Source organism: Heteronotia binoei, chromosome 3 (assembly GCF_032191835.1).
Source record: "Heteronotia binoei isolate CCM8104 ecotype False Entrance Well chromosome 3, APGP_CSIRO_Hbin_v1, whole genome shotgun sequence".
In the NCBI taxonomy this organism is placed as follows: Eukaryota; Metazoa; Chordata; class Lepidosauria; order Squamata; family Gekkonidae; genus Heteronotia; species Heteronotia binoei.
In genome coordinates, this window is record NC_083225.1 from 58,319,537 (window position 1) to 58,332,803 (window position 13,267).

The 13,267-nt window shown below is 38.9% G+C and overlaps 1 protein-coding gene across 2 annotated transcripts in view; it reads right to left on the reverse strand.

Moving 5' to 3' along the window:
• The window catches only part of LOC132568259 (sodium/hydrogen exchanger 7), an 82,911-nt gene that overhangs the window by 34,007 nt on the left and 35,637 nt on the right, over positions 1-13,267 (reverse strand). For both annotated transcript variants that reach the window (XM_060233886.1, XM_060233887.1), the window contains exon 3: positions 486-563. In XM_060233886.1, coding sequence (XP_060089869.1) covers positions 486-563 — 78 coding nt within the window. The remainder of the gene's footprint in view (positions 1-485; positions 564-13,267) is intronic.

Genomic DNA, 13,267 nt, shown 5'->3' on the forward strand with positions numbered 1-13,267 from the left:
AAGTTCTCTGAATTCTTGTCTGTAGGTTTCAATGTTACGTAGAAGTATAGAATTGATATATTTTAGGTACTTTAGAAGATGATGATGTTGGATTTATATCCCACCCTATGCTCTGAATCTCAGAGTTTCAGAGCGGTCACAATCTCCTTTACCTTCCTCCCCCACAACAAACACCCAGTGAGGTAGGTGAGGCTGAGAGAGCTCTCACAGAAGCTGCCCTTTCAAGGACAAGTCCTGTGAGAGCTATGGCTGACCCAAGGCCATTCCAGTAGCTGCAAGTGGAGGACTGGGGAATCAAACCTGGTTCTCCCATATAAGAGTCCGTGCACTTAACCACTACACCAAACAGCATCAGACACTAGCTGGCCAAAAGGCTAATCTTGATCCAAGAGGCCATCAGTAACTATTGCAGTTATCAGTCATAAGATACTGTATACAGGACTGAGATGGACAAAAATACTGTCCAGAAAATGCTTTGGGCTCACCTTCTTCAAACTATAACCAGCATGAAAAATAATAGGAGGCAGGAGAATGTTGAAGAACACTTCTGGGTCAAACGTTACCTGAAAAAGAGAACAAAAGAGCTCTAAGACCAAGTTTCCTCCGAGCTAAAAACTGCCAAGATTTTGAAGATGCACATTTCTATATATTTCTCATGTCAATATCCCTCAAACATAACAGTATAAATTATTCAGAAATTGATGAGCCTTGGGACAGAAGGTCTCCTTCAACAGTGGGTAGGTGACTTCAGTGCAAGCCATCCAGCGCTGATGAGAAAAAAGCATGCAGGTGATGGTGAGCGTGGGCGGGGTGGGGGGGTCACATGGGAAAGCTGCACAGAAGGGTGGGTGGGGATCAGAAGCAAGGTATGAGCTGAGCTCATGATAAAACACAGAGGCAGAAAGGGGCCCGCTGGCCATTCTCTGCCCAAGGCTCCTCAAAACGTGGAGCTGATCCTGGCAGTCAGTCACTGTCCAGTCCATGCAGAAAAATCCTGTAACTAATTATGGCTTCTGCATGACAATCAAATATGTAACAACATATAGATGCAATCTTGTATATCCACTTCTTCAGATCAGTGGTTTATTGTCATTAATCCTTAGATAATTAATCCAGTACTTTTTTGGCCCTGAATTATCCCAATTAGAGTCTCCCATATTTGAACAAAATGGATTTCAGACCCTAACTCTGCTGTTTACCATTAGAAATTTTGATTTTTGCAGAGCTTAAAAATGATACAGCAATGAGTGACTGTTATGTATACCATTAAGAACTTGATCAGCTTGTCAAATGAATTTTTTACCACAGAAAGCCCTTCCTATGAGAACCCCGATAACTGATATTATGGGGTGGATGAGAAGAATCATTAATAGAATTTTTGATACTATTCTGCGGGATTGTTTCAATGGCTTTGGGAAATCTGTGGATTTGTCTAAAGCAGCCCAGAAATTGGTGTGTCAACTGGAGTATTAACTTTGTTCTCTGAGTAAAGATAAGCAGCTGCTGAGATACTACAAGAATCAGAATGCACAGGATTAGGTTCTACACACAAGGGGAAAAGACCACCCTCCCAACTGTTCACACATAATTATGTTAAACAGGAATACTTTTCCTTGAATTCTAGCATTCATCACCGGAAGCCCCCAGAATGCACTGCTGATTGCTGAGAAAGCAAAAAGTCCCCAGGACACAGATGAACACTTACAACTTTAACAAACAGGAAGACCAGTCTCATGAGAAAAAAGAAGAGCTCAGATGGACTTCTTTTTTTGTGTGGTACTGGTAAGATGTTTTGCAGTCCCCCAGATGCCAAAGTAAAAAACAAATGAGAGAAAAATCGTCATGCCTCTGTCTCCACCTCTTAGGAGTGGCTTGCCACCACCCCTGCCTAAAGAAAATGTAGAAAAAGCCAGGAGGAAGGCAGGTTTACAGTAGCCTTTCTTTTAATAATAGGAGCCCCATGGCGCAGAGTGGTAAAGCTGCAGTACTGCAGTCAAAGCCCTCTGCTCATGACCTGAGTTTGATTCCAGTGGAAGCTGGTTCAGGTAGCTGGCTCGAGGTTGACGCAGCCTTCCATCCTTCCGTGGTTGGTAAAATGAGTACCCAGCTTGCTGGGGGGGGGAAGTGTAATGACCGGGGAAGGCAATGGCAAACCACCCCATAAAAAGGTCTGCCGTGAAAACGTTGTGAGAGCAGCAGCATCCAAGAGTTGGAAACGACTGGTGCTTGCACAGGGGACCTTTCCATTCCTTCTATTAAAAATAGCAGCTTTCCCTTTCACGCCAGAAGCAACCTTTTCTGTTTACGGCCCTCCTGCTTCAGGGATCTTTGGGGAACTCCAAAGGCCTATCCTTACTCTGCCCTCCTCTCCTCCTACTTCTCATTATTTTCTGGAGTTAGAGTGTTGAAAGGCTCACAAACACCTGTGAGAATCCTGCCTCTTGAACATTCCTAGGTTCTTTGATAGGTAGCAACAAAACAGCATCAGCTTGCTTACTAGGAAACTGAACTAAAACTAGAAGAACAGAAGGGTGGTAGGGTGGCAACTAATGGTTTAACATTTAGATTTAGATAGGCTAATGTGCATTGTTGGCTCTCATGTTTGCAACTTTTTGTTTCAAGTATATTCACAATTTTAGTGGTTCATCGCTCCACTATCTAGTGCAGGGGTATCAAACATGTGGCTCAGGGGCCAAATCAGACCCCCAAGCAACTGGCTGTCATCCGCTTCCTTTTCCTATCTCTTACTTCCTTCTGTATAACAGTATGCTTTGCAAAGCTTGCTCAATCACACAGAAACTACAGAGCAAAACCTCTGTTTTTTCCATTGGCTGAGGCTCCTCCCTTGGGGAGGAAGGGGGGAGGGAAAAGCTTGTTTTTCAGGCTCTCTCAATTGCACAGCAAAGCTACTGAGCCAAGCCTCTCTTCCTTCTATTGGCTGAAGCTCCTCCCCCTCCTAGTCCCCTGAGGAAGGAAGAAAAAAGCAGAGCTTCCTTTGCCCAGTTCCCTGGATCCCATGGGAGAGATACAAAGAAAGCACCTTTAAGACAAATGAGTGCTAACAATTTAAACATGTTTTACGGGGTTTTTTAAAATTAATTGTGTTCGTCTATGTCGTTCATAAAGTTTATATCCCTGCTACCTAATCTTAAATAGGTACACATATGGCCCGGACCAACAAGGTCTCATTTATGTCAGATTCAGCCCTCATAACAAATGACACACGTGATTTAGTGTGTCCTCTACTGGGCTGAAACTGATTTAGAATTGTACTATATTTGCATTGCCTATTTCTATTATTTTCTGTAACCATTTGAATCTTGCTGATGGGTTTGTATCTACATATGTACTCCTGTATCATGCATCTGATTCAGTCTGCAGTGTACAATCTGATTTAGTAGTGCATTGTAAAATAATGCCTTCCAATAAACCATTTAATCCATATCAGTAACACTTTGGAATCCGACTTCCTACTGAGAGTCGCCTACCCACTGGGCCAACAGAAACCCATAAAAATAGAGGGCCTCTTGCTTAATGAGGCCGAATTAACATTGATGGAATGGAAATGATGGAATTCAGGGACTTCCAGTTTCGGCAACCCATTGTTAGGAGCAGCTTGGATAGGCGCATCCAGAGCCACTCCTTAATCTGGCAGTGGATGGGTCCCCCCCATTGGGAGACTCGATTCTGGGACCCAGGAAGGTCCTAGAAGGCAGATGGCTTGAGCTGTGGAACGGGGGTGCCTCCTGATCCCAGTTCGCTGTAGCTTCGCCGTCCCGATAGCCATTAAGTCACTTAAATGACTTCTTCTTTTCCTCCTTTCAACTAGCGATTCTGCTTGAGTTGGACAAGCTGCATCATTGTTGTGAAGATTGTAAGTTCTCTTTCTTTCCCACCTCAAAAAGGGTATTATAGCATTGGAAAAAGTGCAGAAAAGGGCAACTGGAATGATTAAAGGTTTGGGACACTTTCCCTATGAAGAAAGGTTAAAACGCTTGGGGCTCTTTAGCTTGGAGAAACGTCCACTGCGGGGTGACACGATAGAGGTTTACAAGATTATACATGGGATGGAGAAAGTAGAGAAAGAAGTCCTTTTCTCCCTTTCTCACAATACAAGAACTCGTGGGCATTCAATGAAATTGCTGAGCAGTCAGGTTAGAACGGATAAAAGGACGTACTTTTTCAACCAAAGGGTGATTAACATGTGGAATTCACTGCCACAGGAGGTGGTGGCGGCTACAAGCATAGCCAGCTTCAAGAGGGGATTGGATAAAAATATGGAGCAGAGGTCCATCAGTGGTTATTAGCCATTATGTGTGTGTGCGCAAGTACCAAATTACAGTTCTATCTTCTTTTGGAAAGTTTTCCATTTGTAATCCCAACAGAAAAGTCTCTGCAACTTTCTTAAATTCATATCCCAAGATCTTAGAAATTTCTTGCTGAATCATCTGCCAATACTTTTCTGCCCTTTCACAAGTCCACCACATATGGTCGAAAGAACCTTCATGTTTTTAACATTTCCAACATCTGGCATCTTATTGTTCATCTTTGCCAATTTTTTAGGAGTCATATACCATCTATACATCATTTTGAAACAGTTCTCTTTAATACTATGACACTTCAAAAGCGTCATAGAATTCTTCCACAAGTATTCCCAAGTTTCCATCTGTATTACTTTATTTACCTTAATTGCCCATTTAATCATTTGAGATTTCACTACTTCATCTTCCGTAGACCATTAACAGTAATTTATATATTTTTGAAATTAATTTTTCATTATCTCCAAGCAGAACTTTTTTCATTTCTGTTTGTTCTTTTCTTATTCCTTCAGTTTTGATATCATTATCCACCAAACTCTTTATTTGTTGAATTTGGAACCAATCATATTTATTATTCAACTCTTCAGCAGTTTTCAGTTCTATTTTGCCACTTGGTATTTTTAATAATTGATTATATGACAACCACTTTTCTTCACCTATCTCAGCCGTTATTTTTATTACTTCAGCTGGCACTATCCATAACGGTTATCTCTCATCCTCATATTTCTTGTATTTCATCCATGTATTTAGCAAATTATTTCTTATATAATGGTGAGAGGAAAAAACCGTCCATCTTCTTTTTTCCATAATACAAATACGCGTGCCAGCCAAATTTATTTCCATGACCTTCCAGCACTAAGTGTTTTTTGTTTAACAGTGTTATCCATTCTTTTATCCACACTAAACAAACTGCTTTCTGTGAGCCGCCCTGAGACACCTTGGTGGGAAGGGCGGGATATAGATCATAAATAAACTAAACTAAACATAATTTTCTACAATATTTACAACAGTTCTGATATTGTCTCTTATTTGCCTTTTGGGAAGAAACCCCACTTGATCTTCCTTTATAAAATTTATCAAATGTTGTTTAAGCTGTTCTGCCAAGATTCTTGTATATATTTTATAGTCATTATTTAATAGTGAAATTTGTCTATAATTTTTTACATTCCTGACATCTCTATCTTCCTTTGGTATCAACGAAATAACAGCTTCCATGTGTTTGGTATTTTCCCCTTTATTCTTATCATGTTCATCAACTTCTACAATTTCGGTGTTAATTCAACTTTAAAGGTTTTAAAATATTTAGCTGTATATCCATCTGGTCCAGGTGCCTTTGCATTTTTCATTGCATTAATTGCAGCTTCAATTTCTATTTTTTCAATTGGATCATTCAAAACTTTTCGCATATTTTCTGTTAAGGGTTCTATTTTATCTTTTGTAGATACTAATCCATCTTTTCTTTATTTAACGCCTTTAAACAACTTGGCATAATACTTAAAAAATTCTCTTTTTATTCCCTCTTGGCTAACCACCTCTCTTCCATCTACCACAATTTTATTAATAATTTTATTTTCTCTCTTTTTCTTCAATTGCCAAGCCAAATACTTTCCAGGTTTATTTGCTCCCTCAAAATATTTCTGCTGCAGTCTTTTCAAATTCCATTCCAATTCTTTATTTAACAAATGTCTCATTTGTGTTTGTAATATTGTAATTTCCCTTATAATTTTCTTTTTCCCTGGCCTTTTTCTCAACTCCTCTTCTTTTTTCTTTATTTCATTTTGAATGTCCAACTGTTTTTCTTTTGCTCTCTTCTCTTTATTATCCAAGGTAATCAATATTCCTCTCATTATTGCTTTATAGGCATCCCAGACCATCTGAAATTCTATATCCTCTTTGTCATTCATTTGAAAGAAAGTTTTCGTTTCATTTTCTAGGTATGTCACTATTTCTTTATTCAGTAGTAAATCTTCATTCAGTCTCCATCGTCTCAACTTCTTAGACAATTTTGTAATCCACATTATTGGGTTATGATCAGCCCCAATTTTAGGTAAAATCTCTTATTTTCCTTGTTATAAGACCTAAATCTTTAGTGCCCCACAACATGTCAATTCTAGAAAATGTTTTGTCTTGCTGAAAAAAAGGTATAGTCCCGCACTTCAGGGTTAAATTTCCTCCATATGTCCTCCAAATTTTCTTGTTTGACCAATTCAAAAAAAAGACTTTGGCAATTTTCCTTTGTCATTATTCCCCCCCCCCCGAGCTATCCAGAGAGTTCTTAATTGTTCCATTAAAGTCTCCCATTATCAAAACTTGGTCATAAGTCAGTTCATCAAATTGTTGTATAATGTCTTTTTAAAAAGCATCCTTTGCACCATTAGGCGCATACAGTCACAATAACTATTTTTTTTTGCATTTAATATTATTTCTACTGCTACAAATCTTCCATCTTTATCTTTAAACACTAATTTTGGTTCCATAATATGTTTAATATAAAAAATCACTCCCCTTTTCTTCTGTTCAGCCAATGAAAAAAATTCTAACCCCAATTGTTTATTCCATAAAAATTTGTAATCCTTTTGTTTAATATGTACTTCTTGTAAACAAACTATATTACAATTTTGCTTTTTAATCCAATGAAACGTTGCCCTTTTTTGTGGTGAATTTAGTCCATTTACATTCCAAGACAATAATTTGTAATCCATCATGGTGCAAATTCTTTATGTTCTTCATAAAATCTATGCAGTTCCTGTGCATTTGTAATTGTGATTCTTTTCCCATGAAGTTCAAAGCTCAAACCTTCAGGTATTATCCACCTAAACCTCATTTCATTGTCTCATTATTTTTCTGTCAGTTTTTTATATGTTCTTCTATCATTTATCACTTGCCTTGGCAACTCCTTCATAATTCTTACTCTGCTGCCTCCCACTATCAATGTCTTTTAAAAGTTTTTATTCATGATCTTTCCCACCATTTCTTTTGTCATGTATCTTATGACATCTCTTGGTAAATTATTTTTCTTGGCATAGAGTGAGTTCACTCTATACATATAGTCATACATACTTTTAGTCTCTCCAGGATCTTCCTCTAAAAATTCTACAATTATTTTTATTATATAGTCTTTCAGGTCACCATCTTCCTTTTCAGGTACTCCTCTCAGACGTATCTGAGTCTCCATCAATTTGCAGTCATGGATTGTCACTTATTCTTGCATTTTCAACAAGGTGGAATCATGTACTTTCATTCTCCCTTCTACCTCCTGCACTTTCTTAGATGTTTCCTCTGTTTCCTTTCTGAGATCTTCCATATCTTTTTTAATCTCTTCAATAATTTCTTTTTTTTGATGCAGTTATCTCTCTCATGCCTTTCATCATTCTGGCCTCTATTGCCTCTAATTGATCCTGCATTTTCTCCAATGAAGTAGCCCTTGTACGGATTTGCTTGTGTTCTGACATTTAAAAACACTAAAAATTTTGATCTCACCAATTTCAAATTTAACTATCAGATTCAAAAGATTAGAGCTTGCTTTTTATAACAAGCCCAATTTCGCCGTCCTCAGAGCTTCCAAAGCCGAGATATTAATTTTTAAAAATTTTAAATCCTTCAAAATGGTCGTGACTTTTTGCTTCTCTCTGCAACTTTTTTCCTTTTTTCTTTTAAAGCCTTCTAAAGTCCATAACAATATATCCAATAGTATTTATCTTCTTGTCATCATCTCAATTAATTCCAACAATTTTTAATGTCACGAACACTTTAAAAACATTATTTTAATTTTAATGTCCAAGCACCGATGTTTCTCAATGGTATTATAGTCCTAGAGTAGGCTTTTCATCCACTACTTCCTGCTTTACTTGCCACCAAATCTTGTTTTCACTGGTAAAGAGATCTCACGATGCCTGACGTACTTCCTGTGTTGATTGTATATTGTTATATGCTGCAGGTCTGTGACGATGGTGCTCTTTTTTCAAAACCGCAAGTAGACCAAACAGTCAATTCCTTTCCACTTTTTAGCACTGTCCTTTAAATTTACAAAGTCCAAATTCCACCTCTTCCTCCCTTCTTCTAAACTTTCTAGATTTCCATTTCCCACCTTCTGAATTTATTCTGTTTAACTGTAAATAGTCCCGGAATGAAAGATAGTAATCTGTATCTTTTCTGCCAGTTATCCAGATCCACACCGGTCTTGCGTAGCTTTAGATGTTTAGCAAAGTCCAAGAAGGTTAGGATTCTGTCGAGCTTATGTCAAATAAATGACTCTGAGAACTTCTGAAGATGATGAAAATGCAACTCTTCTCTGGAGACTCCTCAAAGCCTCAAAGGAGCCCCCCCCCCCCCCCGGGACTCCCTTTTAGCCAAGGTAAATCTCCTCAAAGTTTCCTGTGCATATCTTGGACTAATCTCTAACTGAGAAAAGTAGGCAGTAGGCATTAATTTTCCTACACTACCCCGAACAGAAGTTCAAGCCTGCTCCCGTTATGAGAACCAGCTCAGCTTGGCATTTTTCTCCCCCGGAAGTCCCCTCGTCCTCTATCTTTTGATTTGGTGGGCGATAACAAACTCTCTTAGTTAAATTTCCTTTTGGGCTCTCTATTTCGACCCAAAGCATTTCTAGAAGGGAATCAAATTCTCTGACCTCAGTCTTACTGGACTGTATACCCTCTCTGACATACAGAGCCACCCCATCTTCCCTTCTTATCCTTCCGATATAACTTATATCCAGGAATCACTGTGTCCCACTGATTCTCCTCATTCCACCAAGTTTCTTTTCTTTTCTTTTTTTTTTGGATTTTAAATATTTATTCAATCCGAAAACGTCATACAGTAAATTACAGAGTTTATCATCACAAGAAAAAAGTAGCAAAAAAAGTTACTGTACAAATTAATTACTTATTGTCCTTGAGAAGGGTCACCTGTGGTTTTGTATCTACTATTGGCAATTTTACCAAACTCACAAAATTCTCCTTGTAAGTAATTTTGAATTTTCGTAAAGAAAACAATATTGTAGAAAATTTGCAAAAAGAAGGGCGAACTTATGAACAGTTAATTTACAAACACAGATTCATGCCTGATTCCTTCATACCATCTGTAAAATTTCTCCCATTTCATTCTGGCCTCTGATTCGGAGTCCCCTTTCAACATATTCGAAAGTATATCCATTTCTGCTACGTTAAAAATCTTATCTATCACCTCCTCCATTTTGGGACACTTCTCTTGTCGCCAATATCTAGCAAAAATTGTCCTAGCAGAGGTTAGGATATACATCGTCACATGTATATCATCTTTGGGGATTACTTTTCTAACGAAAGATAATAACATCAATTCTGGTTTAAATTGGATGTCAATTTGTAATATTGCCCTTAAGAGCTCATAAATCATTATCCAATATTTATTTGTAACTTTACAGTTCCACCAGATATGGAAAAAGGAACCTATAGCCGAGCCGCATTTCCAACACTTTGGCGAGATCGATTTATCTATTTTTGAGAGTTGTAAAGGAGTAATGTACCATCTATGAAAAATTTTAAAAAAATTTTCTCTAAGATTTATTGGTTTAATATATTTATAATTTAACCTCCAATAGGAGTCCCATTCTTCTAAATCTACAGTCCTCTGCAGGTTTTGCGACCACTTTATCATTGGTTCTTTAACCAACTCGTCTTCTAACTTGATTTGCATCAAGTAATTATAAACTTTTTTAATTACTTTATCCTCCTCTTTAAATAAGATCTTGTCGAGGACAAAGTTATCTTTAGTGAAACCCTTAGATTTATCCCTGTTGTATTTTGCTACAATTTGATTCCTCGTCCACCAATCAAACATTATCCCTCTAGATTCCAGATCCTCATTCGTTCTAAGATTATCCTTTGCATCTAGTAGATCTAAATATCTAACTTTCCTATTAGAACACCATAATTGCGGTAGAATCGAGGCTTCTTCGGGGGATAGCCATCTCGGGGTTTTAACATAGACTTTTCTTTTTACCTTTAACCAAGTCTCGAGAATAGTTTTACGTATTAAGTGGTTCTTAAAATAACTCTGTCCCTTGGTGACATACCAAAGGTTCGCGTGCCACCCTGCATGAAGATTGAAGCCTTCAAGAGCTAAAATTCTATTGTTCTCTAGTAGGATCCACTCTTTAAACCAAAGCATAACACAAGCAGTGTGATATGATTCCCAATCCGGGAGTCCTAGACCACCATTTTCTTTCCTGTCTTTTAGTAGTTTCCATTTCACTCTAGGTTTTTTCCCTAGCCAAATGAATTTTTTGATTAGTTGGTCCAACTTATCAAAAAAGGGTTTCTTTATCACAAAATTAATTGTTTGAAACAAAAACATGACTTTAGGTAGAATAGTCATTCCACCAAGTTTCTGAAATTCCCATAATGTCTATGTTTTCTCCCAACACTAAACATTCCAACTCACCCATTTTACTTTGAACACTTCTAGCATTTGTAATCAAACATCTATAATTTCCCAGGCAAGTTAGGCCCACAACTTTCTCCTGCTGCCTCGAGACTTTGGCAGGCAGCCCATACTGTTTGCCACCATCTCAGTGGACAACTCTGATCCATTACTCAGTAGAAAAGTAAGAACTAACCCTTCATCTCTTTGAGATGAGTCCTCCCGAACCAGAGACATTTCATCTCCTGTTGGCTTTCCCCCAAGATTTAGTTTAAAAACTGCTCTGCCACCTTTTTGATTTTAAGTGCCAGCAGCCTGGTTCCATCTGGGGACAAGTGGAGACCATCTCTTTTGTACAGCTCCCGCTTGTTCCCAAAAGCATCCCAGTGCCTAACAAACTTAAACCCTTCCTCCCTACACCATTGTCTCATCCACATATTGAGACTTCTAATTTGTGCCTGTCTCTCCTGCCCTGCATGTGGAACAGGTAGCACTTCTGAGAAGGCTACCTTGGAGGTCCTCACCTTAAGTCTCCTGCCCAGCAGCCTAAATTTTTCCTCCAGGACCTCACGACTGCATTTCCCCACATCGTTGGTGCCAACATGCACCATGGCTCCTCCCCAGCACTGTCTATCAACTACATGTGTAATGTCCACTACCTTCGCACCAGGCAGGCAAGTCACCATATGGTCAGTACGCGGTTTGCCACCCAGCTGTCTCCTTGCCTAAGGATCAAATCACCAACTACCAAGACCCCCCCCCCTCTCCCTGCCCAGGGATGGTTCCTTGGCGCAAAAGGATACCCACTCACCAACTGAAGAAGAGGTCCCTACTGAGGGCGCATTCCCCTTATCTTCAGCACAGTGCCCTGTTCCCTCTTGACCCTCATGCTCCCTGGCAGCAACGGGACTGCCACATTCAGACTGAGGCTCATCTAATACATCCCCAAGAGTCTTCTCCGAGTGCCTAACTGAGTGTCTCTGCTTCTCCAGGTCACTCACCTCGGCCTCAAGGGTACGAACTTGGTCCCTGAGGACCAGGAGCTCCTTGCATCGAGCACACACCCAAGACTTCTGTCCTGTGTGCAGATAGTCATACATGTGACACTCAGTGCAAAACACTGGAAAGCCCCCACCCCCTGCTGGCATTCTACCTTCATGATAGCTTTTTAAAAATATACAGTCCCTTTTTAAATCCTGTTGTGTTTATGTGGCTCTCCTGGAGGGTCTACTTACCTTATTGGGAACACAAGGAAAATAGGGATCTGGGTTCCTGGTCCTTACACAGCCCCCAGGCCAAGAGCCCTTTAGCTCCCGCCCTTTGGCTCGTGCCTCTGGCAAGGCACAGCTTAATAATGCAAAGAGGGTGGGGAACACAGCCACTCCTAATCAGCAATCTGAAGGGGTTTTTTTGAAGTGCTCTGAAGAAATTTATGTGAGCTTCAAACAGACGTTTAAATCTTTGTGGGCTTTGTATACTGGACTATAAAATTTAACTAGATTGTTGGCTGAAGGAAGAATACCTGTGCAAACCTTCAAAGTGGATTATAAATTCCTGATGGTAGATGTTACAGATATAACCCTTTAAGTTTGGTCCTATTTTTCATATGGTTTGAATATTTTTGGCTTTTTATTTTTATATTCATTTTTCCCACTTCTTCCTTTTTTCCATATCATACTTGGAGGTTTTTTTTAACTTTTGTTATTATTTTGGGAATATCTGGATTTTTTCTGGTTTATTGTATTTTTTTTTCTTTTTTCTCTTGTGCTGTTTAATTTTTAATTTTTGATTTCACCTGTGGATTATAAATGGGGCATTCAGCCCTGGATTACAATTCATAGCCTGGAGCAGTTGGATGAGTTTGTTAGGACTTGGATTTTATTGAGCTATCATTGTTAGAAGAGACATCACAGTGAACTGTTTGTTTCAGTGAGTTGAACTGTTTTGGCTAGGTGGCATTAAGGATGTTGTACTAAAAAGATCTTGTTTACTATAAGCTTTATCATTGTTTTGGGTTTGGTAAATTGTTGATAGAAGCTAGAAGGATGTTTCCCTAAAATCACGGTGTAACACTGGTATTGTTTGGCAGATCCAATACAAACAGGAATATTGCTTATCTAATACAAACAGGAATAGCTTATCTAATACAAACAGGAATATTGAATTCCAAAACAAATTTTTAAGAGGCAGTATATGGATCCTGTGGTTGTGAGTGCAAACATATGAATAAGGATAGAAAATAAAGCTGCGATTGGCTTCAAAAAAACAATTTTAAAAAAGACAATCGAGAAGGTAAACCACAATCCCTTCACCCAGCTCATCTGGCCCAGTGAAATTTACGACCATGCAGGGAGATATGAAAGAGATGCAAAATACTCTACTAACTGCCATAGCACAGCTGACTGGTAAAGTAGATAATATAGGAGAGCAGACGACAGAGATCAAACAAGAGCTTCTAGAGAACAGAAAACAGACAGCAGAGACCAACAAAGCCTTAAAGGCACTAGATGCCTAGGTGACGGAAAATACACGAGGGAAGGGGCGGTGAC